This window comes from Talpa europaea, assembly GCF_964194135.1.
Source record: "Talpa europaea genome assembly, chromosome: 15".
NCBI lineage: Eukaryota > Metazoa > Chordata > Mammalia > Eulipotyphla > Talpidae > Talpa > Talpa europaea.
Genome location: NC_140083.1, coordinates 82432658 through 82460450, shown reverse-complemented (window position 1 = coordinate 82460450; position 27793 = coordinate 82432658). Strand labels below are relative to the sequence as shown.

Here is a 27793-nt window from a genome sequence, read left to right as displayed (position 1 = left end):
GAGCTTGCCAAGGGCTTCTATTAGCCCTTATAAAAGTCATCCGAAGAGTGGATTGGGGATAGGAAAAGCATTTTAGAAAGACTCTAATAAGGAAGGGAAGTGAATATTCGCTGCCAGGGATCCTGAAGCTAGACTAGAGGCACAGACGTCCAGATTGAGGACTTTGGATTCTTCTCTCACTGCCGTCTGTCTGCGTCTGTCCCTGCGTGGCCATGTGGCTGTACCTGCTGGCCCTCATGGGCCTGTACTACCTTCTGCGCTGGTACCGGGAGAGGCAGGTGGTGAGCAACCTCTCAGACAAGTATGTCTTCATCACGGGCTGTGACTCGGGCTTCGGGAACCTGCTGGCCAGGCAGCTGGACCAGCGGGGCTTGAGGGTGCTGGCTGCGTGTCTGACGGAGCAGGGGGCAGAGAAGCTGAGGGCCCTGGCATCAAGCAGGCTGGAGACCGTGCTTCTGGATGTCACCAAGACAGAGAGCATCGCTGCGGCCACCCAGTGGGTGAAGGAGCGCACAGGGCACAGAGGTAACACCCACTTCCCAAGTCCTTTCTCTCTCTGTTTAGGGGAGCCCCTTTGTCTGCTGCATGGGGTGTCCCAGTCTGCTTTCAGTTCCAGAAGTCCCACCAGCTGTCCTCACCTCACACAGCAGGGAGCATGAGCCTCTTTTCTGTCCATTGCCCCTGAGCTCCCCGCCTGGGCCCTGGAGCATGGGGAGGGTTTGCCCCTATGTGATTGGCTCTGGCATGTCCCCGCATGTGGGGTTCTCCCTCACCCCGCAGACGTGATGCCTGGGAGGGTCAGGACCCTTTCCGGGACCCAGCAGGGGACGCTGGCTGTGCAGAAAATCTGAAATGAGGAGGAAGCCTTTCATGTGTACTAGGCCTCCCTTAGTGTGGAAGCCCAGATCTTTGGGCCTAAGTGGTGTCCTCCAGCAGCTCAGAGGGTCCGCTCTCCCCTTCTGCAGGCGACCTGTTGTCTCTGCTCTACCTTCTCCCCGTGCTGCCTGCTCATGGTCCCCCCTGGATGGAGGGTGAGTGGGGACCACAGCTGGGGACTCCCTCAGGGCACAGCTCAGAGGTGCTCTCTCTCCCCCTCTGTGTCCAGGACTCTGGGGCCTGGTCAATAATGCTGGCATCGCTGTGCCCGTGGCCCCGAATGAGTGGCTGACCAAAGAGGACTTCATGAAGGTCTTGGACGTGAACCTGCTGGGGGTGATCGAGGTGACCCTCAGCCTGTTGCCCCTAGTGAGGAAGGCGAGGGGCCGCGTGGTCAATGTCTCCAGTATCCTGGGCCGCGTGGCCCTTGTTGGAGGGGGCTACGGCATCTCCAAGTTTGGCGTCGAGGCCTTCTCGGACTCCCTCAGGTACCACATGCCCAGAGCCCTCCCTCTGTCCTCCTGTGTCCTTTAGTCCAGGGACCCTGTTCCTGGGGGTTCATCACAGACTTGGAGACTCTTCCTTCTAGAGCCCTTTCTTGCTACTGCCCCTTTCTCTTTCTGGATCTCAGCATGGGCCCCAGTCCTACAGCATTTGTTTCCACATATCCCTGCCCTGGACCAGGGCCCATTCAGAAAGTTTCTGAAACAATATTTCAACTGCAATAATTTGTTTGAGGGGTTCAAATCGATAAGTACTGTGATATCTGTGGAACCCTTGAGGTGGAGACAGTAATTACTCTCCTTGGGTGGCTGTGACTCACAGTAAGGAGCGGTGAAGACCAGCAATGTTTCCCTGGCATAAACACTGTGTCGGTTTAGAAAGAGAGCTGCAGGGATGGTGAGGCCATCTCAGGACTGTGTGACCAAAGTCACCTTGCCGGCGTGGTAGTCCACTGAATTAGTGGAGGGCCCTTGGCAGTGGTCTGAGCAGAGGATTTAGTATGTAACTGGGAACCTAGCAGAATAGGATCGAAGGCCTTCTGGGTGAGAGTCTGTCCCGAGTCCAGTCTCAGCATGAGCATGACGGACTGCCGTGCCGAGGCTTTTCATGGTTCTTCATGGTTCTACATGGCAAGGCCGAGTCTCTGCAGGGGTGTTGCGCAGGCATACATGAGGGGCACACCCTTGACAGGTTGTGACTTTTGTCATGGTGACTGAGACCCCTGGGAATATAGTCATCAGGGTAACTGCTTATTTAACTCAGCACTTGAGATCCAAGTATCTGCAAGGCGTACATCTAACTGGGGAATTGGCAACAGCAGGCAGAAAGATGCTCTTCAGAAGACAGTTACAATAGCACATGTGACAGAGGCAGGGGCTTGAGTAGAGAGGGATGGCAAAGAAGGTGACTGAGGAGTATGGAAAAGATCAAATGGGCGCAGCCGGGTGCAGGTGTAAATAAGGGAGACATGGGAGGGCATAGCACCAAGTGGAGCCTCGTAGCGGAACTGGTAGGATTAAAAGTAGGATTAGAGGGCCTCCCCGGTGGCACAGTGGTTGAGCGCTGGGTTGCGAAGCTGCCGGCGACCTCTGCGGCCCCGGTTCGATCCCCGGCTGCTCCCCGGCCACCGAAGGAGGATCCCACATGGCACCCCGCTGCTCCCCTCAGCAGTGTACTTCGTCACTCTGCCTGCTCTGCTCCCCGCTCTGGCTCTGGTGAATTCTCTCACCCTCCCGCGCTTCTGACTGTACCCAGTGCTTGTATAAATAAATAAATAAATCTTAAAAAAAAAAAAAAGAAGTGTGTGTAGACATTTGAGGAAATGTACAAACCATGTCCAGAACTGGTATTATCATAACAGTTCCCTTTTCCAGGTTTTTCTGCACTTTGACTCTAAATTGGATGAGTTTATCCCAACCAATTCTGTCTTAAGCATCTATGTTTTTGCTCATTATTTGTGTGTGTTTTGTCCCAAGATCTCTGACCAGGGTCCTCTCCCTGTTTGCCTGCAGGAGGGAGCTCTATTTCTCTGGGGTGAAGGTGGCTATCATTGAGCCTGGTTACTTCAAGACCGCTATGACCTCTGCCCAGAATATTTCTCACAATTTACAAAATCTATGGGATCGGGCCAGCCCAGATATCAAGGAGATCTATGGGGAGAAGTTTCTGGCATCATGTGAGTGAGCTGTGGGCCGCAGGGCAAGAAGCAAACCATTCTGGAAGCTGGGTCCCTGCTTAGTACCTCCTCCTGTCTCAGGTCCATGTCCAGGTCTGACTCCCCACACAGTTGAACATTTAAATCCACTGGTCCCAGGTAGTCAACTGGACAAGAAGAAAGGAATCCAGGCTTGAGATCTGGGGCACAGTCCAATATGAATCCCTCATGATCTGGGGAAGAATGTAGCCAAAGAGGGCGCTCCCTGGGTTCCTGGTAAACTACCACAGAGCAGCTGCTTTCAGTGCTCACGTGTCTAGTGTCTGGAGGCAGTGTGTGCAGCACACACATCCCAGAGGATCACCAGATGGTCTAACTGTGGAAACTGGCAGGTTAAGAATTGGGGCACACTCTAGTGACTCCATGGCAATGACTTGAAGTGTGAATTTGGGGTGACCCAGCAATTTCTAGAAAGTTTTTGATTTAAGTTGTTCACAGAGGGAGGGTTGGGAAGTGAGACTATATTGGGATGGTTTGTCTTTCTGGACAGACAAGACATTCGCGGCAATAATGGATCCACTGTGTCCTAACAATCCGTCCTTGGTGACGGACTGCATGGAGCACGCCCTGACCGCCTGCCACCCCCGCACCCGATACTCAGCCGGCTGGGACGCCCAGTTCATCCACATCCCCATGAGCTACTTGCCGACCTTTCTGATGGATGTCCTGTTCGCCTGGCTCTCCCCAGGGAGCTCCGTGTTCCTTCACAGACACCTGAAGTGCTTTATAGGCCAAGATTGGGTGAGGAGGTGATACATCGGGGGGTGGGAAATAGAGTGTAGAGAGGGGCTCTCGTGACTTTAGCAGACACATCTCTCCCTCTTCTCAGAATTCTCCCTGAATTACCCAGGACTCTGGGAGTGTTAGGAGCAAAGAACGGAGTTTCGGGGCTGTGGAATAGCACATATCTATATGTTGTTCCTGAGTGCCCACCAAGGCCCTGGACCTCATGTCCACCCTAATACACGAGAAATCCACACTGAGGGCGTGATCAGTCTGAGAGGGCAAGCCCTACCCGTTCTGTTGCTTTTGCCTCCTCAACCTGTGCCTTGGGCCTGCTGTCTTCTCTTCCTACAGGATCCAAACGGTCCGGGGAGGAAAAGATGAAGATACTTTTTGGGGTAAAGGAATTGGAGGTGACCACCAGGCTGACCCATGAGCCTCAGGGGCCACCTCCTCTGACACTGACCAAAGGGGGTGTCCTCAATAGTGATCCTGCCAGAGGACAGAGTGACCTGTTTTTGATTGATCTTGAAGCCATGGGTGTCCACAGTTTGTTTTTGCCTTAAATAAAAGTTGAAGCCTTTACCCACACTCTGTGCCTGGAACCATGGCCTTTGGGGGCCCGTGTCTCCGTTTTCCTCTCAGTTTGAAATTGAGGATGTAGAGACTTTAGGGGAATCTTATGAGGAGAAGTCAGCATTCCTCCTGAAACAGAATGTGAAGTAGATTTTGTGGTGACTTTCATTCTCAAATCCGTAATAAGAGCTGGCAGAAGACAGGGCCTGATGAACGTGTAAAATGAATTGGAGGATCTTCAAGGCGCCCTGGGTTGTTCACAGCTCTGGTGTCAGCCACTCAAGGTCAATCCATTTTTCCCAATGAAATGCAAAGCAAGAGCTTCAAGCCTAGTCTGACATTTCCAGATTTGCATTATGTCCTTTGCACACATATAAGAAGAAATAGAAAACAAAGTGATACAAAATAAGAGATCAGTAAAATAAGTGCTGCATCATCTTATCTCAGTAGTATATTTACGGGACATCTGACCTCACCCCAGAATTCTTGCCCATAGTGTCAGAGAGCTGTGAGCTAACAAACCCCCGGGCCTCCAGCTGGGCCTACCCGAGGAGTGTTGCATCAGAAACACCACAATAATGGAGAGAAGAAACCCTAGTGGTAGAGCAGGCTGTGGGATGCAGAATGCTGCCTGAGAGCAAGAACCTGGCCTTTTTATTGCCAGAAAAGGGGGTCAAACCAAACACTGGATTTGGGCTTTAGGGAGGATGAGTCTACACCCGACTCCCACCCAGGGCTCCAATCTTATTAACAAGACATCCACTGATCAGTCCCTGGGGCACTGGTCACTGGCCCGCTGGGGGTTCCCGGCCACACCTCAGGGTGTGTACCTATTGCCCGAGGGTTATCTGCATCCTGCTCTTGTCTAATGTGACAGGAGCCTTGTATGCCACACCCACAGAAGTCTGGAGGGACTGGGACCTGTGACTCAAAGTGTGGACCGTCGTGAAGGGGGTCACCTTTGTCTACATGGGACAATGGTGTTGAAAAACAAGTGTAAGATCACATCTAACCTACACTCAGCCAAGCCCACACCGCCTCCTTCCAGGCTTCCTTTCCTGGCTAGGAGAGGTCCAGGTCAAGCACCTGCACAGGTGTGCAACCCAGCCCCAGGGCCCAGGGAGTTTCACCAGGCAGTTGACCTCACCTCTTCTCCTTGCTGACCTGACCCTTTCTGAGGATAAAGGTCAGGCTATTGATAATATTTCTGGAGTAGTTGCTCTCATCTGTATTGTCAGTGAAAACAGCCCTCATCAGGCACTGATGTTATCAGCATCCTCAGAAGAATCTCATTAACACTTTGATGAGGCAGCCCTCATCCAGGCGGGCCCTGAGGGGTGCAGTACACTGGTCTCTAAGGCAGGGCTCGTGTTCCCCACTCACGCCTGACTGCAGCACCATGCCCCCAGTGGGGAGCCCTCTGCTGAGCTGTGTCCTTCCCTGTGTTTTGGCCTCTGCCTCAGACATGGGCCTGTCCAGCCTTGTGTGTGCCCCAGATGCTCTGCCAAACCTGCACAGACCAAGAATTTTAACAACCATTTGTGGTGGGGCCTTCTCAAGGACAGCGTGAACACAAGGAGGAGCCTCATCTGCAATTCACATCCCCTCCAAATGTCTCCTTCAACACCTTATCCTATAGACACACCCTAAGGGGTGTCTATATTTTGGGGTTCCCACTGTAGGTAGGGCTGCATAATGGTTGTGCTGGAAACAAGCTTACACACAACCCCTCACTCCCTGCCCCACCCAGCACCATTATGTCACTGGGCCGCTGCCTGCCTGAGTCCGTGCTATGAGGAGAATGTGTTGGCTTCTGGCCAGACCCTTGTCTGTGCTTGAGCTGGTGCTTTTCAGCATCTTGCCAGGGAGCACCAGCTGTGTTCCTGGAGCTGGGGCTCAGCCCTGTAGGTCTGCGCCTAGTGAGCCCGCCCGCCCAGGGACTGCGATGGAGGTGTCACTGGGGGAGGGTCTATGTGAGATATCAGAGCTGAGGCTTCTCAGCCTCCTCTCCCTGGGGGGCCTCTGCTAGCTGTTGAAGCTGAAACTCCCAGGTGAGTGATGTCAGGCCTCCATTTCTCCCTTTCTGCTCTCTTCCAAATTACCTGTCATTCCAACCTGGAATGGAATCTGAGTTCCTGAAGCTTCCCACCCACATCCCCCATCTCCAGCCTCTCGATACTCACTCCCCCAGGCTGTCCTGTTACTGTAGAATCAACAAGTCCAGGGTGGGAGATGTCTCAAGTGCAAGGCCCCTTCGAAAGTTACAGTGAAGGAATTTGTGGTCAATTTAATAATAATCTCCAGTTCCTTCCAAGGACAGAGACCATGACCTTTTCCTATGAAAACTTGGCCTTTTTTTTTTTTTTTAATAGAGGCATGTTTTATTTATTTATTCGTTTGTTTGTTTGTTTGTTTTGTTTATACATGCACTGGGTACAGTCAGAAGCGCAGGAGGGTGAGAGAATTCACCAGAGCCAGAGCGGGGAGCAGAGCAGGCAGAAGGACTGAAGGACACTGCTGAGGGGAGCAGCGGGCGGCAGGAGAGGTCTGCGCGCCATGTGGGACCCTCCTCCGGTGGCCGGGGAGCAGCTGGGGATCGAACCGGTGCCAAAGAGGCCGCGGGCAGCTTCGCAACCCAGCGCTCAACCGCTGCGCCACCGGGGAGGCCCAAAACTTGGCCTTTTTGGATTCATTTTCTTTTTTCCCATAGCGAGACAATGGAATGACAATGCCCAGCTGACAATGCCCAGCTTATATTTGTCCTGCACAAAAGTCATGGCCTCAAAACATTCAGCCAGTGCTGAGTCACACACCAGGTATAGGTACTAGACTGCTCTTAACTACAGAAGCCACATTTGCAGACAATTCCTAGAGTATCGCCACCAGGGCCTGCAAAGCAAAGCTAACCAGACTGTTCAGGACACACAAGGCAGTGAGCCTCCGTGTGTTCACGCTGTCCTTGGGAAGGCCCCACCACAAATGGTTGTTAAAATTCTTGGTCTGTGCAGGTTTGGCAGAGCATCTGGGGCACACACAAGGCTGGACAGGCCCATGTCTGAGGCAGAGGCCAAAACACAGGGAAGGACACAGCTCAGCAGAGGGCTCCCCACTGGGGGCATGGTGCTGCAGTCAGGCGTGAGTGGGGAACACGAGCCCTGCCTTAGAGACCAGTGTACTGCACCCCTCAGGGCCCGCCTGGATGAGGGCTGCCTCATCAAAGTGTTAATGAGATTCTTCTGAGGATGCTGATAACATCAGTGCCTGATGAGGGCTGTTTTCACTGACAATACAGATGAGAGCAACTACTCCAGAAATATTATCAATAGCCTTGTGACTGACCACCCCCAGGCTGCCCAGCGCCCCCTGGACCTGAGAGTGAAGAGACCATGTGCACCCTGCATGTTCCCACATTCTGTCCTTTCCTGTTGAGTCTCCCTTCTCTTGCCCCTGGAGGTGCAGCCTCTTCTGAGCACTTTGCTGCCCGTCCCCCATGGTGCCACCTCCTCATAATGTCCTCCTGTGAACGAGCAAACCGGACCTTTTGCTTGCACCCAGAAAGCCAAACTCGGAATCACGAGAATGTTTTTACAGGATGGCATCTTATTCGAGATGGTCATCAAGAGAGTCAGCAGGACAGGGACCTTAAAACAACCTGCTCCCCGAGTGGCAGGAGTGCTGGGATTTTACAAGGTGCGCAGGGATGTGAGGGGAGCCCCAGGAAGTGGTGGGCGTCTCGGTGGCAGGAGGCAGGTGTGTGACTTTGCCAGTGGGGGGTTTTCTCTGCATCAGTTAGTGTCTGTCTCTGATGCGCCTCTCACTCAGAGAGACAGAGGATTTTATTAGGAATGTAACACAATCAGTTTTCCAAGTTCCTAAGAATACGGGGAGAGCCAGTTAATGGTGAATCATTTAAAAAAAAAATCATAAGAAAGGAATGGGCCCCGCCCACTCCACTGCAGTTCAGTGAGTCAAGGTTAATCCTAGAGAGGGACACAATTCAGTGACTTCACACTCCCGAAGAGGGAATGCAAAAGGATGGTGTGACGACCATATAAAGGCTTACAAATAACATGAAAATACATAACCCTAAAAGTGAAACTAAAAAATACGAAGGCGCCTGTGAGCACTATGTGTGAGAGTCTTTAACACACCCTGAGTTTAAAGACTGGTGCCGCAGCCGGGGCCCGAGTCCGAGCCTGGTAAGGGCGCATAAAAGGAGCGGATTCCTGAAGCAAACTCAGCAGTTCCTAGACTGGGTCTCAGTGGAGGACTTGGCGGAGGCGACTCTCCCGGAGTCTAACTCTCTCCAGGAAAAGAGTTCTGAAAGACAGGAGGGAAACTGATTTTCCTTACTGGAGAGCGTGACGTCGGAGGCAGGCAGAGACGTCCAATTCCACTCTCTCTCTCACCGCAGCCTGTCTGCAGTCCATCTCCTCCCAAGGACTCAACTGCTGTCCAGCCGGAACCTCCTTTTGCCCACCGCCCCCCGGGTTCCGCACACCAAGGGTGGCTTGGCATCCTGCGTGATCATCCAGACCCTGGGCCTCGGGCCTAGAGACTTCCACTTCGGTGGAAGACCCGACTGAGACACGTCAGGTCTACCATCCTCAGTCAAAGGTACTTTGAAAACCTTAGCGTGGCCTGCCCGTTAGAACCGCGTGTTCGTGTGACAACTGCGGTAATAAAATTCAATCTGAGAGCCGACCTGGGACGGAAGACTAGTCATCACGCTCGTGCCAGAGGGTTACAGTTAATTCTATTTAGACGGCGGTTGTAACAGCACATATGCCAAGAGCACACAGTAGACTAAAACCAGTAATACTGAAGAAATACACTGCTAGGAGGAGTAGCAAGAGAGACAGGAGAGGTCTGCGGTGCCGAGAGAGGGTCCCGAGCTGGATCTATACTCCAGCTGGACAGGGGACTGGTCCCGGGTGTGCCCTGACTCATGAGTGAGTTGGCATAAGGGGTCGTGGGCTCTTTGGATCATCAGCTTCATTCCAGGATCCACGGCAGCCCCCCCAACCCTTTGTCCACTCAAGCCTCCCAGCTGACCTGCCAGGCTAGAAATGGGGGCTCAGATTTTTAATTCCGTAGAGACACCAGGACAGTAGAGGCCCATGTTTGGCAACAGGTCCTTCTAGGAGGGTCCTGGCATTCACCCCAGGAATCAGCAACACACGCTGCAGGACCAGCCTTTCCGTGCTGCGGCCGCTTCCCCTGAGGAACTCAAGCTCCAGCCTGAGCGGCTCCCTGCGATGGAGTTCATCTAAAGGCAGAAGCTAGACGTGACCTGTCCGTTGTGCCTGCTGGGTCGGTCCCTTGGGTGGGACCCGGGTCTGTGGGAAATCTCCTCCCAGAGCCTCAGTCTGCAGCTGCGCATCAGAGCTGCAATGATTGTGGTCGGTGAGGGAGATGGCAGAGCAGTGAACTGGCCCTTGTCCCAAGCCCGCTCCCAGCTCCCTCCCCCTCAACAGGGTCACCCTGACACTAGCTGACTGTACCCTGCCCCTCGTGGGGTGTGGGCTCCCCTGCTTGGTGAGGTGAGCACACACAGCCCAGTCTCAGTGTCTGAGGCTCAGATGACACGTGCCTTGGGCACGGGACGCCTCAGGTAGGGCAGAGGGCAAAGTCACCCTCGAGCACTGGGGACAAGGCAGAGCACCGGTGTCGCAACTCTGAGAATGCTTTGGGTTTTCCTTCCAGCAACGCTCCACCTCTCCCTTCTATTTCATGCCTCTGAGGACAGACACCCCTTCTCTAACAACAACGCCTTTACTCCAGAAAGCTGCTTTGTGAAGAAGAGAACTTTCAGACCTGTATCGCCTTCTGTCCTCAGAGTTGGGCAGCGACATCGGTTCTCAGGAGTGCACTTGTGTGCACAGCCCGCTGAGGACACCAGGTCTGAGAGGGGCTTGACGACTATCCTGTGTGCAATCAAAGCAAGGCTGCCTCTAGAGCGCTTCCAGGTCAGGAAGATCCAGGGTCAGTGTGCTGGGGAGGAGGACTCTGACCTCCACATCGAGGAGGGTGGGCCTTGTTGCTCCGCGGGGCTGTGGCATCGGGTGCCCATAGGGGCAGGATTGGGTGATCAAGAGCACATATCAGAGCTCGCAAAAAAATCCAAAGGGTGTACGGGGGAGGGGGAAGGGCAGGAAAAGAGTTCTGAAAGACAGGAGGGAAACTGATTTTCCTTACTGGAGAGCGTGACGTCGGTGGCAGGCAGAGATGTCCAATTCCACACTCTCTCACTGCAGCCTGTCTGCGTCTGTCCCCGCGTGGCCATGTGGCTGTACCTGCTGGCCCTCGTGGGCCTGTACTACCTTCTGCGCTGGTACCGGGAGAGGCAGGTGGTGAGCAACCTCTCAGACAAGTATGTCTTCATCACGGGCTGCAGTTCCGGCTTCGGGAACCTGCTGGCCAGGCAGCTGGACCAGCGGGGCTTGAGGGTGCTGGCCTCTTGCCGCACTGAGAAGGATGCAGAGAAGCTGAGGGCCCTGGCATCAAGCAGGCTGGAGACCGTGCTTCTGGATGTCACCAAGACAGAGAGCATCGCTGCGGCCACCCAGTGGGTGAAGGAGCGCACAGGGCACAGAGGTAGCACCCACTTCCCAAGTCCTTTCTCTCTCTGTGAAGGGGGGCCCCTTTGTCTGCTGCATGGGGGAGATTGCCCACCGGTTTTAATGACTTGAAGTTTTCATCTCCTCTCCCTACTAACCAGCCTGAGTCTTTCTTTGTCCACTGTTCCCCAACTCCCCATTTGGGGCTCTGGAATTTTTGGGAGACTTTGGCCTGATGTAGTTGGCAATCCAGAGTTCCTGTCAGGTGTGTGCTCCTCATCCAGCAGAAGTTCTCGATTTCTTGATGATGATTCCCTGTGGGAATCAGAAACTGCTCCTGTGAGGGTGGAGGGGGTGCTGGCCTAGAGCCCTACATGGGGACTGAGACACAATACTGGAGCCAGGAACTTGGCCGGGTGTGACCTTAGCACTCTACGGGATCTTGCTGGTGACAGTGACCATCCCACAGGGAGTGAACACCTCATCTCACAGGACAGCCCTCAGCTCTCAGGACTTCCCAAGGAGCTAACCGGCCTGTGGCCATGCACTGTCCTTGTTTTCCCTCTCCCTTTCCATGGCCCTCTCCTCTCCCCCACACCCATACATGTGCTTGCACACTCCCTGCAGAGGCTGCTCAGAAAACCTGACATGCAGGAGGAACCCATCATATCTACAAGGCCTCGCTGGTGTGGATGCCCAGATCATTGGGCCTAAGTGGTGTCCTCCAGCAACTCAGGGGTCGGCTTTTCCCTTCTGCAGGCGGCCTGTTGTCTCTGCCCTACCCTCTCCCCGTGCTGCCTGCCCACGGTCCCCCCTGGATGGAGGGTGAGTGGGGACCACAGCTGGGGACTCCCTCAGGGCACAGCTCAGAGGTGCTCTCTCTCTCCCTCTGTGTCCAGGACTCTGGGGCCTGGTCAATAATGCTGGCATAGCTGATCCCTCGGCCCCGAATGAGTGGCTAAGCAAGGAGGACTTCATGAAGGTCCTGGACGTGAACCTGCTGGGGGTGATTGAGGTGACCCTGAGCCTGCTGCCCCTAGTGAGGAAGGCGAGGGGCCGCGTGGTCAATGTCTCCAGTGTCCTGGGCCGCGTGTCCATTTTTGGAGGGGGCTACTGCATCTCCAAGTTTGGCCTCGAGGCCTTCTCGGACTCCCTCAGGTACTGCATGCCCAGAGCCCTCCCTCTGTCTTCCTGTGTCCTGGCCTCCAGGAGCCTGTTCCTTGGTGTCCGTCACCGACGTGGAGACTAGATCCCTGTAGATCCCTCTCTTGCTTTGTCATGTCACTAGTGAGGACCTTTCTCTGTTTGGGGTGTCAGGATGGCTCCAGGTCTCAGGAGTTGATTTCAGCATGTCTCTGAAGTGGACAATCTCCAAGTCAGAAAGTACCTGAGGCAGAATAGGAACCAGGATGATTTGCCGAGGAGACATGCACGCCGGCCTGTGCGGCTCAGTCTTGGCATGCCCTTCAGTGTGCACGCCATAGATGGGGTTCAACACACAACTGTGTGTGTGAAAACTCTGACCCTGAGAATGAAGCAAAAGTAGAAATGGTGTGGTCGTGTCCCCTGGGGGCGGGTCAGAGGAGCCATGGCTGCTCCCTGTGCACCTTCAATTAGGGGAGGGCCCTAGAAATAGGGTCTGAATTGGGGCTTGGGACGAATGGGGCTTGGAAACCTGGAAACAGGGCAAAGTCAACCGGGAGAGCTTCCCAAATGAAAGAATTTCATCAGTCCAGGCCGAGTGAGTAGTGGCCGACCGCCTGTGCTGGGGGATCCGGGGTATAGACTAGGCCTCGCCTGGCTGAGGGATCAGGGCATGGGGAGATGAGGGTCTCTAGAGGGATGTGCTCCCTGGCAAGTTGTGCACTTCTGGCTGGTGGCATCGGTCCTATCAAGAGCATTTCACGGAAACTACTTCCTGAAATCAGCAGTAGAGACCCCGCTGGCTGCAGGTGAGTCTGCCTCTGGATGTGGGTGTGTGAGAGGGAAGGCAGAGAAGCTCTCAGGAGACAGCTCAGAGGACTGAGGTCAGAGAGATGCTAGAACGGGATGGAAGGAAGGGGTATTGGATCTGGGGGTGTAGGGAGAAACAGCTGTAACTGGTGCCATGATGTGGAATAGGCAGGACTGAGAGCTAAGGAAATTGAGTCTGGGAAATGTTTGTAAACGTGAACAAACCTTCCATGACAATCCTCCTCTAGGCCTCGGCAGTTTGGCTTTCCCTACGTCTGGAGATACCCCACCAATCCTGTGTTCGGGTGGTTTTGGTTTTGTTTATCTTTTGTGTTTTCTCTCCAGTCTCTGACTTGGCCCCTCTGTCTATGAACCTTCAGGAGGGAGCTCTCCTTCTCTGGGGTGAAGGTGGCCGTGATTGAGCCTGGTCACTTCAGGACTCAGATGACACGTCTTGAAACAGTTACTGGAAACATCCAGAGGACATGGGATCGGGCCAGCCCCGAGATCAAGGAGTTCTATGGGGAGAAGTTCCTGGCATCCTGTGAGTGAACAGTAGACTGTGCAGAGAGACATTTGGGTCGATCCACTAGGCCCATGTGGCCAATTATAACCCCAAAAAAGTATCCAGGCTTGGGAGACCTGAGGACCAGCCTCATCTGGTCTGTCAGTATTTCGGGAGGAAACTGAGAGACAGAGGGAAGACTCGGTTTCTCAGAGCACAGCAGGTGTCTCTATAACATCCAGGTTCCAGGTACTTCCGTTTTTGTGTTTATCGCCCCCTCTGCCTTGGCACATGCACATAATATAGACTGTAGAACTCAACGGGGCCTAATTTGGGGGCTCTCCAGGGCTATGAGTGGGAAGGCCCCAGTGAAATCTAGGGGACTGATTTGGGCATCATTTACAAATTTTTCAATAGAAATAAAGCCCAAAGACATAAGGCTGGGAATGAGAATATTTGGGCTGGTTTCTTTCTGAACAGACTTGAAATCAGTTGAAATGTTACACTTAAAGTGGAGTCAGAGTCCGGTCACTGTGTCAGACTGCATGGAGCACGCCCTGACCGCCTGCCACCCCCGCACCCGATACTCAGCTGGCTGGGACGCCAAGTTCGTCTACATCCCTATGAGCTACTTGCCGACCTTTGTGGTGGACACCATGTTGGCCTGGTTCTCTCCAAAGCCTGTAAGGGATGACTGAGGTGCTTACTATGTTGAAGCTGCTACGGTGGGAGCTGGGAGTGAGGGGTTTAAAGAGAGGGCACTTTCACGTCACTACGGGAATATATCCCATGTCCTCAGGCCTCTTCTGGGGGATTCTAGGGATTTTAGAAGCAAAAACCCAAATTCTATGGCTGAGAGGCAGGGCCTAATGCACACGCCTCTCCCCTGAGGGGCCACCGAGATCTCGAGCCACATGCCCCTGTGTTCTCTGAGAAATCCACACTGGCAAGAGGATGAGCAACTGGAGGGCGCAGCCGCTCCTACTGTGCAGTGTCAAGCCCCTCAGTGTGTGCCTTGTCTCTGGGCAGCCTGGAAACTGACGGCGGTGACCTGCAGAAAGTGAGGGTCCCTCTGCACTGAGGATACCCCGTGGACAGGGAAGGCCATGTGCAGGACAACCACCAGGTGACCCTTTATCCGCAGGTGCCAACTCAAGGGAAGGCTGTGTTCTGAGACCCAGCCGCATCCTCAGCCCGCAGGAGAGCCACCTAGACGCTCGTAGACCATCAATAAGCCAGAAAGTACAGACCAAAGAACACTCTGTGTCGTGACGTTCATCTTTGATTCTTTATTGTCCAAAGATGCACCTGAGGCCTCAGATTTACTTTATGTAAATGTAATATGGAGCCAGTTCTCCACCGTTGCTGACTTTCCCAACTGGATCTGAAGTTAAAATAAACCCGTTTTTACTGCAATGTATTGTGGACATATTCTGCGAGGAGGCTGTCTTTAAAGTTTAGTTCCTTCATTTTTTAGAGACTAGAAGGAGAGGGGGTTTAAGGCTGGCTTGACACAGCCGTAGCGACAGGAGGCCATGCAGGACCGCACGTTGACTCTCCATGATGCCCGTGTCTAATTCCTGGAACCTGTGAATTTGTCACCCGGCATGGAAAAGAGTAGTTAAGTAAATTGCTGATGACACTAAGGATGCTACTGCTGTGGTTTTAACACAGGAGGGTGTCAGGAGTCATAGCAGGGAGACTGCACAGGCCCAAAATAATCCCGGAGCCTGGGACTGTGGGAGGAAGCAGAAGAGCAGCCAAGACGGGAAGGGTCCAGCCTGCCCTTGAGACAGAGCAAACCCAGGGGAAAGCACAGCAGAGGCATCAATTCTGTTGACAATTAGCAGTTGACAATTAGCAGTTGACAATTAGCCCAGACAATGGCCAAAGAACCTCCTACAAGACACACGTATCAGCTTCATCAGATCCCCCAGACCATGACTTCCATGTGGAGAAGAAAGAGTAGGGAGGAGGGGGAGAGAGCAGGAGCAAAGCTGCCTAAAGGAACAGTTGAGGGGCCTCCCTGGTGGTGGAAGGGGCTAAGTCTCAGCACTATGAAGCTATCCGCAACCACTGCTGCAGGAGTTCAAACGCCAGCCAGGGAGCTGACCCACATGGCACAGCAGACCTCTCCTGCCTCCCTGCTGCTCCCCTCAGCTGGGTATTTCAGTGGATCTGCCTGTTCTGCTCCCCGCTCTTTCTCTGGTGGCTCCTCTTACACACCCCTCCCCAATCTGGTGTACACCCCAGCTCTTGTATGCATAAATAAATAAAATAAATTCTTTTAAAAAATAAAATAGAGGAGCCTCCCTGGTGACACAAGGGGTTAAGCAACACACTATGCAGCAATCCCAGCCTCTGTAGCAGGAGTTCGACCCATGGCCGGGCAGGGAGCATCCCACGTGGTGCAGCAGACCTCTCCTGTCTTGCCCGCTGCTCCCCTCAGCAGTGTATTTCGTCAGTCTGCCTGTTCTGTTCCCCACTCTGTCTCTGGTGGAGTGTCTCATTCCCCTCCCCCCACTGCACCTCTGGCCTGTAACCCAGTTCTTGTATAAAGATAAATAAATCTTTAAAAAAAGAAAGAAAGAAAACCCAAACTCCTCTGAGTTTGGAAACAGAAAATCCTGCCAGGAGCCGAGCAATTGCAGTGCGTTTGTAGCGGCCCATCCAAGCACTAGGCCTTTGGGCTGCCAGTCTCTGGTGTGTGGCCCCAAGATGGGGGACAAGCTAGGAACAAAGTGGGATTGGGAAAAGGGGGTGACCCACTTGCCTGGGTCCCACCCACGTGCTTTTTTTTTTTTTTTTTAATAGAGGCATGTTTTATTTATTTATTTTATTTGTTTGTTTGTTTTGTTTATACAAGCACTGGGTACAGTCAGAAGTGCGGGAGGGTGAGAGAATTCACCAGAGCCAGAGCGGGGAGCAGAGCAGGCAGAAGGACCAAAGTGCACTGCTGGGGGGAGCAGCGGGCGGCAGGAGAGGTCTGCGCGCCATGTGGGACCCTCCTCCGGTGGCCGGGGAGCAGCCGGGGATCGAACTGGCGCCGCAGAGGCCGCGGGCAGCTTCACAACCCAGCGCTCAACCGCTGCGCCACCGGGGAGGCCCCCCACCCACATGCTTTTGACTGCAGGACATGATTCAAAAGCAGACACATGGGGGAAACACCGGTAACAAAATATATTGAGGCAGGGACTGGGAATGACAGAGGGGAGAGGAGAGAGAGAGTGAGAGAGAGAAAGAGAGAGAGAGAGAGAGTGAGAGAGAGAGAGAGAGAGAGAGAGAGAGAGAGGAACTTAAACATTTACAAGCCCGTGTGGGTCCAATACATTCGGCCCTACCCCAGATTGCGTCTCTGGTGCAGAGACCAGAGTCAAAATGGCAGCGGCTCGCTCAGCAGGGGCAGGGTCGGGCTGTGTGGAGCACAGGCAGCTGCTGAAACTGAGGGCGAAGAGGCGGGTCTGAGGACCAAGCGCCCCAGGGCCTGGCAGCTCTCACTGGAGGACGGAGGGGCCGTCTGTCCACTTAGGACAGCCTGAGACTGGGCCACGGCTCTGAGCAAGCAAGACCACGTGCTTCTGGCTCATCCACCTTCACGGCCTCGCCACGCACTTCCCTGTCTCATGACCTGATTTCCTTTCCCAACTTCCAGCTCGCCTTTCAGAGAGTCTTTGCCCCGTCGCCTGGAATCTCTCCGGTCCTCCAGGCCCTGACCCTGAACATTTTCCACGTCTCTGCTCCCCAGTCCTCTGCTCCTCCTACATCTCATCCCCTCTCAGGATCAAGGATTGACCCCAGGGAGCCCAATAAGGGATCAGGGAAATAATAACGATAATAATAATAATAATTAAAAAACTGAGAGGCAACCATAGCTAAGAGACATTCTGCAAGGGATGGACAGGATAAGGGATCAAAACGGGAGAGAAGAGCACAAGGGACGATGGTGACGGCTCGCGCGGGAACTGGTGGTGGCCATTTTTCAGGGAATACAGAATGATGGGAAAGATTAAAAACATTAAAAATTCAAAAAAGAAAGAAAGAAAGAAAGAAAGGGGAATTGGGGCCTTCCTGGTGCCACAAGGGGTTAAGTATGAAGCAATCCGAAGCTATTGCAGCACCAGTTGCATCCCCAGCCAGGAAGCTGACCCACAGGGCGGAGCAGACCTCTCCTGACTCCCCGCTGCTCCCCTCAGCAGGGGATTTCAGTGGATCCGCCTGTTCTGTTCCCCACTCGGCCTCTGGTGAGTCCTCTTACCCCCATTCCTCTGGCCTGTGCTCCAGTTCTTGATGCATAAATAAATAAATGCTTTTTTTAGAAAAAGAAAGAAAAGGGGAATGTATTGGCTTACATTATTGGAAAGTCCCGGGCCAAGCCGGGACCACCTTTAGCCAGTGGATTAATCACATGACTGGACCTCGATGTTTCCAGCAGGGAGAGTTTCTGTGGAGGATGAGTGAATCATGTGCCCACGTGGTAGCTGTGCCACTCAAACCACAGTTATGCAAACAACTCATAAATAAAATTGGGAAAAATTAAAGAAAAAAAAAAAGCGCCCCAAGGTAGGCCTGCAACAATGAGATAAAAATACCACTGCATGGTTGAGCGCTGGGTTGCCAAGCTGCCCGGAGCCTCTGCAGCATCGGTTCGATCCCCGGCCACCGGCCAGGGTCCCACATGGCGTGCAGACCTCTCCTGCCGCCCGCTGCTCCCCTCAGCAGTGTATCGTCAGTCTGCCTGTTCTGCTCCCTCTCTGGCTCTGGTGAATTCTCTCACCCTCCCGCGCTTCTGACTGTACCCAGTGCTTGTACAAATAAATAAATAAATCTTTCAAAAAAAAATACGGCTGCACGCTGATCTTAAGAGAGGAGGGAAAAACTATCTTTCTTAAGTTCATAAGGTCCATCTCAGAGGACAGGCCCACACGGGAGTCACTGTAGTCAGGTGACCTCTCATTATCCTAGCAGAAAATGGCCAGGAAAGATGGAGCTAAGACGCCACCTCCTATTAGACAGAAATACTCAGAAGCAGGGGTGCTCAGCTTTGTTGTGGTTCTGCCCCAAGCTCAGCTTGCACGTGATTCAGCAGTGTGACATACTTTTGTTTTTCAAAAGATTTTCTTGGTCTCTGAGTCCCGTCAATTCTGCCCAAAAGCCTCATACTCAGAGAGATTGTGATTTCCCTCCAGTACCTGCCAGGTGAGGTGGCCTTTCACAAAAGCTGCTGGCATGGATTTTGACTTCCCTGCAATGGGGTAGATGTTCATGGGGAAAAAGTCAGTGCAGATCTTGCGTCCCCGCGTGTGTGCGCCTAATCTCAGCTGGTCTGCCCGAGACCCCCTGAGCGCCAACCCTAGTCCCCCGCGCGGCCCCTTTTCCACTCCAACAAGATGAAAGAAACTATCATGAACCAGGAGAAACTCGCCAAGCTGCAGGCCCAAGTGCGCATTGGTGGGAAAGGTACTGCTCGCAGAAAGAAGAAGGTGGTTCACAGAACAGCTACAGCAGATGATAAAAAACTTCAGTTCTCCTTAAAGAAGTTAGGGGTAAACAATATCTCTGGTATTGAAGAGGTGAATATGTTCACAAACCAAGGAACAGTGATCCACTTTAACAACCCTAAGGTTCAGGCATCTCTGGCAGCAAACACTTTCACCATTACAGGTCATGCTGAAACAAAACAGCTGACAGAAATGTTACCCAGCATCTTAAACCAGCTTGGTGCAGACAGTCTGACTAGCTTAAGGAGACTGGCTGAAGCTCTGCCTAAACAATCTGTGGATGGAAAAGCACCCCTTGCCACTGGAGAGGATGATGATGATGAAGTTCCAGATCTTGTGGAGAATTTTGATGAGGCTTCCAAAAATGAAGCAAACTGAATTGAGTCAACTTCTGAAGATGATAAAACTTGAAGAAGTTACTGGGAGCTGCTATTTTATATTATGACTGCTTTTTAAAATTTTGTTCATGGATCTGATAAAATCTAGATCTCTAATATTTTTAAGCTTGAGCCCCTTGGACACTGCAGCTCATTTCAGTTTTTGCTTATACACAATTCATTCTTTGCAGCTAATTAAGCTGAAGAATCCTGGAATAATGTTTGAAACAGGTTAATAAAATCCTTTGCCTAGTAAAAAAAAAAAAAAGTCAGTGCAGGCTGGAGGTGCAGGGGTGAAAGAATTCAGAGACAAGTGTAAACAGCACAGACTGCTTTAAGGAAATACACTGCTAGGAGGAGTAGCAAGAGACAGGAGAGGTCTGCGGTGCAGAGAGAGGGTCCCGAGCTGGATCTATACTCCAGGCATCCTCGACTGGACAGGGGACTGGTCCCGAGTGTGCCCTGACTCATGAGCAAGTTGGCATAAGGGGTCGTGGGCTCTTTGGATCATCAGCTTCATTCCAGGATCCATGGCAGCCCCACCCACCCCTTTGTCCACTCAAGCCTCCCAGCTGACCTGCTGGGCTAGAAATGGGGGCTTAGATTTTTCTTTAAGATTTATTTATTTATTTATACAAGCACCGGGTACAGTCAGAAGCGCGGGAAGGTGAGAGAATTCACCAGAGCCAGGGCAGGGAGCAGAGCAGGCAGACTGACGAAGTACACTGCTGAGGGGAGCAGCAGGCGCGGCAGGAAAGGGACCCTCGCCAGTGGCCAGGGATCGAACCGGTGCTGAGAGGCTGCAGGCAGCTTCGCAGCCCAGCACTCAACTGCTACATCACCAGGGAGGCCCAGGGCTTACATTATTAATTCCGTAGAGACACCAGGACAGTAGAGGCCCATGTTTGGCAACAGGTCCTTCTAGGAGGGTCCTGGCATTCACCCCAGGAATCAGCAACACACGCTGCAGGACCAGCCTTTCCGTGCTGCGGCCGCTTCCCCTGAGGAACTCAAGCTCCAGCCTGAGCGGCTCCCTGCGATGGAGTTCATCTAAAGGCAGAAGCTAGACGTGACCTGTCCGTTGTGCCTGCTGGGTCGGTCCCTTGGGTGGGACCCGGGTCTGTGGGAAATCTCCTCCCAGAGCCTCAGTCTGCAGCTGCGCATCAGAGCTGCAATGATTGTGGTCGGTGAGGGAGATGGCAGAGCAGTGAACTGGCCCTTGTCCCAAGCCCGCTCCCAGCTCCCTCCCCCTCAACAGGGTCACCCTGACACTAGCTGACTGTACCCTGCCCTTCGTGGGGTGTGGGCTCCCCTGCTTGGTGAGGTGAGCACACACAGCCCAGTCTCAGTGTCTGAGGCTCAGATGACACGTGCCTTGGGCACGGGACACCTCAGGTAGGGCAGAGGGCAAAGTCACCCTCGAGCACTGGGGACAAGGCAGAGCACCGGTGTCGCAACTCTGAGAATGCTTTGGGTTTTCCTTCCAGCAACGCTCCACCTCTCCCTTCTATTTCATGCCTCTGAGGACAGACACCCCTTCTCTAACAACAACGCCTTTACTCCAGAAAGCTGCTTTGTGAAGAAGAGACCTTTCAGACCTGTATCGCCTTCTGTCCTCAGAGTTGGGCAGCGACATCGGTTCTCAGGAGTGCACTTGTGTGCGCAGCCCGCTGAGGACACCAGGTCTGAGAGGGGCTTGACGACTATCCTGTGTGCAATCAAAGCAAGGCTGCCTCTAGAGCGCTTCCAGGTCAGGAAGATCCAGGGTCAGTGTGCTGGGGAGGAGGACTCTGACCTCCACATGGAAGAGGGTGGGCCTTGTTGCTCCACGGGGCTGTGGCATCGGGTGCCCGTAGGGGCAGGATTGGGTGATCAAGAGCACATATCAGAGCTCGCAAAAAAGTCCAAAGGGTGTACGGGGGAGGGGGAGGGGCAGGAAAAGAGTTCTGAAACACAGGAGGGAAACTGATTTTCTGCCGGGGACCAGCACAGCAGTAGACGATGAGGCCGTCTCAGGGTTGAGAGACTGCGCAGGGTGGTCAGGGAGTCGGCGAATAAATGACAAACAGACACATTTCAAGTGAGTGAAAATCTGAGTGTAATTTTCTTTGAGTTGGTGACCAGTATATATATGTTTTCTAAAAGCATAGGAACGGCGAACATCAGTGAAGAAATCAGCTTGCTTATAGGTTTAGCTTATCATTGACAGGGCGGTGATTTACATCTGGACCCAGGCGCATTCCTAAGTTTAGGCTATTAATTTTTCTTTTTGTTTTATGTGATTACTTTTTTGTTTTAACTACTCACTACCACTAAATTACTATAAATTAACACGGGTGTGTTTTACTTTTCACAATGTAATATTTTTATCATTAAGATTAATACTAACAAGGCTAAGCATACAACAGAGAAATTATTAAGCTAACAGTTCTATTAATACACAGAGTTTAGTAACATTTCATTTGAATGAGCCTAGTTATTAGATTTTGTATGTTCTCTTTTAATCAGCAACCAATGACCTTTTTAGACAGAGAAAGAGAAAAGATTTTAGAAAGAGAAAAGATTTTAGAGAGACAGTTGTATCAGAATAAAGTTTGTGGGCCTTGAGAAGGCGAGATAAGGTTCCGTGCGTCAGCATTCCTGTAGTGGCTCCTATCTTTCAACAGGTGTTCGTCTTATCTATGTTTTCAGGGGGTTTTGCTGTTCTCCCCCTGCTTCAGGGAGTTTTGCTGTTCTCCCCCTGCGCGCTGGTTCCTTGCCCAGCCGGACCTAGGGACCTTGGCGAAAGCCATTAGCCCTAAAGGTCACTGCAGGGGGAGGTGCAGCAGGTCCTCCTTTGTTTGTTTTTTTTTTTTTTAATTTTTCTAGAGGCATGTCTTATTTATTTATCTATTTGTTTGTTTGTTTGTTTGTTTGGTTTATACATGCACTGGGTACAGTCAGAAGCCGGGAGGGCGAGAGAATTCACCAGAGCCAGAGCGGGGAGCAGAGCAGGCAGAAGGACCGAAGGACACTGCTGAGGGGAGCAGCGGGCGGCAGGAGAGGTCTGCGCGCCATGTGGGACCCTCCTCTGGTGGCCGGGGAGCAGCCGGGGATCGAACCGGCGCCGCAGACGCCGCGGGCAGCTTCGCAACCCAGCGCTCAACCACTGCGCCACCTGGGAGGCCCCCTCCTTTGTTTTTTAGAAGGGAGTTGGTAGGCCTACATGTCACGTTGAAGGAGATAGATCGACCTGTGAAGTGAGCGGACACAGAGGGGAAGAGTAAACACAGGAGCAGGACGAGTAGGGAAAGAACAATGAAGGAGAGAACAAGATGATACCAGTGAGTGGGAGTCAAGGATTGAAGAGTAGAGGCCAAAGAATGGGCAAAAAAAGAAACTGAAGTATCCAGATGAGATTTACTGACAGCAGAAATTTTAGATTGGAGAGACGAAAGGTCATGAGAAAGGTCATTGTCATGCCAGATGCCCAATAGGTGATGTTTGGTGAGATTCCAATGTAAGGAAGAGTTATAATGTAAAGGCGTAACACAAATGAAACGAAACTGAACATGGCAACGAGTAGACAGTTGTTTGAGAAGTTGAACCTCATTGCCAATAGCAATAACAATTTTTTTCAGAGCATTGAACTTTTTTCCTAACTTATAGTCAATGTCCCGCTGTGTTGCGAGCGCGCCATGGACATGTTTTTTGGTAAGGTTATTTACAAAAGAAGCCGTCTTAGCTTCCTGAATTAAAGCAACAGAGGAAGCAGTTAAAGAGGTTAACTAAGGAAATCAGAGCAGCAATGCCTAGCATAAGGGTAGCAATAAAACGTTTAGGACGAAGAAAAGCATGTACCTCATCCAAAATTTGCATAGCAGTATTATCATACCAAGGCATATCATGTAAATCAACAGGTAACATAACATAGGAGGGGCTTTTGAGCAAGATCACCACAGGACATAGACGAGCAAGAGAGGGGGTAATACAATTAGTAACAGTGCAACCGGAATAATGAATGGAGTAAGAAGTCCCACGCGATTGCATGCGTGTAGCTGAGGCGTTACCCAAAAGTAGAGCAAAGGGGTATCCAACGTAGGCACGCACTGGGATCTTAGCGGTGTCCTGTCCAGGTTGTTTGAAGTGTACATTATCAAAGGCAGCGAAAAGACGAAAGAGTTCAGGCTTTATGACAGAGCTTTTTGTCCAGGGAACCTGGTTATTCAGTCCTGTCAATGGAGGCAAGCTTTCTCATCATTTTCAAAGGTGTCTGGAACCCTACGAACAAAGCAGCAGTTTCTCCACATTTTAGTTTAGCTCTATGTCAGCTCCCTGGAAGAATTGTTCTGAAAGCCACACAAAAGGTTAGCTCTGCTAGAAAAAGACATATATATATATATATATATATATATATATGTATATATATAACATTGCTGTAGAGTGTGATTAGTTAAAACAAGAAAACTGTTGAATCAAGGCAAAATGTAAAAACATTTTCAATGTTATGCCAAACAAAACAGTAAAAATTAGGTGTATTTTCAACAGTTTATACAGTCCTTTGTAGAAAGATTTTTACTCTCAAAAGTTTATTATTTTGAATTAATTGAGGCCCCTTTTCTTTTTATTTTGTGTAGAAACTAGTCCTGCAGACATTAAACCATTGAAGTATATAATATTGCAAGGCAACAATAATTATTGACAATTTACATACATACTAGGTATTGAAAGATTTTGTTTTAGAAAACCAGTGTTAACATTTTTTGTACATATTAGAGTTTTACCATTTTTCCAAGTGACAGTGATTTCCTTGTAGTGTAACTTTACCAGGTAAACCAGATAGGATAAATTTATTTGATGTCCTTTCCAGGAGGAAAAGGAGAAAGTTTGTGGAGTATTTTTAAAGCTTTGCTGAGGTTTCACAAAATTTTTTTTAATTGATTAAATGACAGGCTACCAAATTTTACTTTAATTTAGATTTTTGGGAAGCTGTGTCATAAATACTTAGAAAACAGCAAAAACAACCATATTTAATTTTTATAAAAATTGTAGTCCTAAGTATAATATTGACAATTAAATTATAACCTTTAATTGTCATCTCAAAAACCTTAGTTTTTCAGACACTAAAAGACATTATGTACCCAACATCATTAACCTAGACAAGGGCCAAGATTATACCCAATGTTAGTGTATAAGTACATGTTTTGAAACAACCCATTAGATTATAACTCAGTTATTATTAACCAAAAATTATTTTAGCTAGTGTGTTTCCAAAACACTAAAATAATATAAATCATTTGAGTATACAAAATTTTTTTTGTAAATTTTTTTTTGAGATTTTTAACACTTTTTTTAGCTTTGTTACTTTTAATTTTTTTAGACCTTTAACATTTGTTTTAACACTTATTACTTTACTTTTAGGACCATTAAAATATTTATTTTTAATACATGTTTTTTTTGTAAACACACATTTTACATTACATTGATTTAGGATTGTCATATCTTTTATTAGTAGTAAGGCATTATAATACATTATAATACTGTTATTTTTTTGCACTAGATGACTTAAATGTGAACACACAAGGTAATATGACATTAGAATTTTAAGCTTTCACAAATAGGTGCAAAAAGTAAACCTGAAAGTTTAGTTGTAGCTTTAGTTTTTGTTATGACTGGAATTTCATTTTGCATGGCTGTTAATAACATAATGGCACATACCTAGGTTTTTTTAGGCTGGCTAATAAAGAAGCAATTAGGCAAATTAATAAAAACAAAAAAATCAGAGCACCATATAGATACTATGAACATTTTTCACATACATGTGACTTAGTAGGGAGGACAAAAGTACCTTTTATACCAGAAAATTTTTTTTGAAATAAACACATTTAAACAAAGTATTAATACTTAACATAACTTTAAGGCATATATGCTTTGAATTATATCATAAAATCTAAACTGGTTTTTGTTTATTAAAAAATTGTTTGATCAAGATTTTAAGATTTGTTTTATGATAATTTATAAAGGCACCGTCTATAATTAGTCCTCCGGAGGTAAAAAACAAAACAAACACAAACAGATACAGAGATTTCTTGATATACATTTAAAATTTTGGCCATGTGTATATATTTTGAAACATAGTTATTTTACCAATATGTGTGAAAATACTGAGGTTTTTAATGAGTTAACAGCTAAAATTTGTACACAGAATAAGTGTCTAATCTTAATTATTACCAAAGACCTTGGGCTCGAGACCACAGCGGTCACGGCAGTTTTTACTAATTTTTTTTTTTTTTGATAAGAAATTACTTTTGGAGTTTACATTTTTAAGAAATGATTTTTTGGCTGTAGGTTGTTAACACATTATTTTACTGGGAACGGTCATATTTTAAAACGTAAAAGAACACTGTTATCTTGAGAACAGGAGAAGAGGTAAATTTTTACAGTCTGCCTGTAAAATTTGAGGTTTAGAATTTAGCTCAAAAATGTCTGTATTATTACTTTATGTTTTACCAAGTTAGTTTGTTTTAACAAGAAACTTAATCTTTTACAGGTCCAATAAGTAAAATTAAAAGCTTTTATTCAACCAATAAGCATTCTGTATAGCTTGTTAGCACGTCAAAAGTAGCTCAGCAGTTTTTGTCTAAGACAATTTAGACTTTAAAATCAGAGAAACACAGGGAAATGGAACTTTTTTTTTTTTTTTGTAGAATGAACCAAGATAGTTATTTAAGGTGGATAATAGAAAAGTTTAGTCCTCCACAGTAGGAAGGTAGTAGAGACCTGTCAGTGATCTCAACACTGGAGAAAAAGTCCAGGCAGCTGCTTGTTGAGATCAAGGGCAGCCCCCACCAGCCCACTGCAGTGGGTTTATACTATTTTAATAAAAGCCTTTTACTTATATTATAGTCATATAGTCTCATACCCTCATATTTAACCATTTTTTATTACTTTAACAATTGTGAATGAACTTTGAATACTATTATTTAAAAATGCCTTATTTATTTATTTTAAAAGAAACAAATGGCAAAAGTCTTCACTGGGGGGAACCTAGCCTCTTCCCCAAATAATTAACAGGAAAAGATTGGAGCATTTTTTTTTTAATTTAAGATTATGTCACATTATTTGTTACTTGTTTTTGAGTTTTTATTTTTATTTTAACAATTTTAGTCAAGTCCGAGCTGGAAATTTGGACTGGATTTTGGAATGGTTTCATAATTGGGAGTCGATGCCTCTGCAAAGAGGTCAGAATTGGCTCTAGAATCAACTTTTGGCTTTTGAAAAACAATTTTACTATCCCAAGAATTCTGATCACTTTCTCTAATACTGCAGGCTATTTTTTTTTTTTTTACCTTTTGTTTTGCATTTTTTATTTTGCCTCCAGCCAGGCAAAAACGACCTATCTGTTTAGGCAATTGTTTTATTAATACAGGGTTGTCAGCTGAGTCCTCTTTGATGTTATTTAGGGATACAGACAGCCATAAGTTTTTGAATTTTTTATTTATTTTCTCTAATTCAGACCCTTGATCTAGTGCCGCGGGGGAAGCATTTAAGCAAACTTTAATGTAATCTTGAAGCGTACCAGTTTTTTTTATAGGTCTAATTAGTTCTTTACAGAGGGAATTAGCATTTTTTCATGCAAGTTGTTTAAACAACAAATCTCGTGCTCCGGAAGATGGAAGAATCTTATCCAGAGCATTTTTTAATCTGGCCACAAAATTCTGGTACCTTTCATCCGGCGTTGGTGTATATCAATAAGGTTAGTGGGTTTGTGGTCAGGTGAAGGTAAATTTTTCCATGAGGCAACTGCTAGTTTATTAATTTTAACTAGGACATCTTTTGGAAGGGCAGTCTGTCTGCGTACCTCAGTATGTTTGTCTGTTTCCACGAACATAGAAAGGGAAATTTTCTCAGCCTTGACCTCATTATTGAGTTTCTTAAGGAAGGCATGTACTTGGTCCTCATATTTCATGCGAAATAATACATACATTCCTGAAGGAAGAACAGCCTTGGCAGGATTATGCCAGTCATAAGGGGTCATCCAAATGGCTGATAATGTGTCAATAATTTGATAAGTGTAAGGAGAGTTATGACCTGTTGTCTGTACAGCTGACTGTAATTCTTTAAGAGTTTTCATGGGGATGGCCTCCCATGCAGGGCCTTCTTCATCAGCGCGAGACAAAGCCGGAGGTCCGGCATCGGGAAAAGTAAATGAAAAGTCTCCCGTTTTGTTAGCCTCTCTTGCTGATCCTAGAATGCCACCTTGATGGGTAGTATTACAGGCAGAAACGGTATTTAATGTTTTAGATTTGGTAACAACTGGAAAAAGAGTAGCGGTTGGGCGGGAGGGTTTATCATTTTTGAAAGTTAATTTATCTAATATTTCAGTATATTCATGATCACTAAGCTCATCCTCTGGATGGGAAAGGGATTCCTGTAGTACGGGAGTGGAGGTTTGAGCGAGCAGTGGTGTTATTTCTAGGTTTTTGTTTTTTGGATCTTCCTGAACCTCTTCCTGTTGACTGTCCCAA

At 49.2% G+C, this 27793-nt stretch overlaps 3 protein-coding genes across 3 annotated transcripts; all 3 read left to right on the top strand.

The window, feature by feature from the left end:
* Positions 1 to 212: 212 nt before the first annotated feature.
* On the top strand, positions 213 to 4543 carry LOC311185562 (retinol dehydrogenase 16-like; the record flags this gene model as incomplete). The annotated part of the gene is made up of 5 exons (XM_084256185.1): positions 213 to 525; positions 1106 to 1364; positions 2892 to 3055; positions 3585 to 3835; positions 4463 to 4543. 5 exons carry the CDS (start codon positions 213 to 215, stop codon positions 4541 to 4543), a joined length of 1068 nt encoding a protein of 355 aa, XP_084112311.1.
* Positions 4544 to 10677: 6134 nt separating this feature from the next.
* LOC311185560 (retinol dehydrogenase 7-like) lies at positions 10678 to 14109 on the top strand (the record flags this gene model as incomplete). Its single annotated transcript, XM_084256182.1, has 4 exons — positions 10678 to 10990; positions 11853 to 12111; positions 13287 to 13450; positions 13892 to 14109. The coding sequence occupies 4 exons, from the start codon at positions 10678 to 10680 to the stop codon at positions 14107 to 14109; spliced, it is 954 nt and encodes a 317-aa protein (XP_084112308.1).
* A 4689-nt stretch (positions 14110 to 18798) lies between these two features.
* Positions 18799 to 19428, top strand: LOC311184891 (transcription factor BTF3; the record flags this gene model as incomplete). Its single annotated transcript, XM_084255164.1, has 1 exon — positions 18799 to 19428. One exon carries the CDS (start codon positions 18799 to 18801, stop codon positions 19285 to 19287), a length of 489 nt encoding a protein of 162 aa, XP_084111290.1. The 3' UTR covers positions 19288 to 19428.
* Positions 19429 to 27793: the final 8365 nt, after the last annotated feature.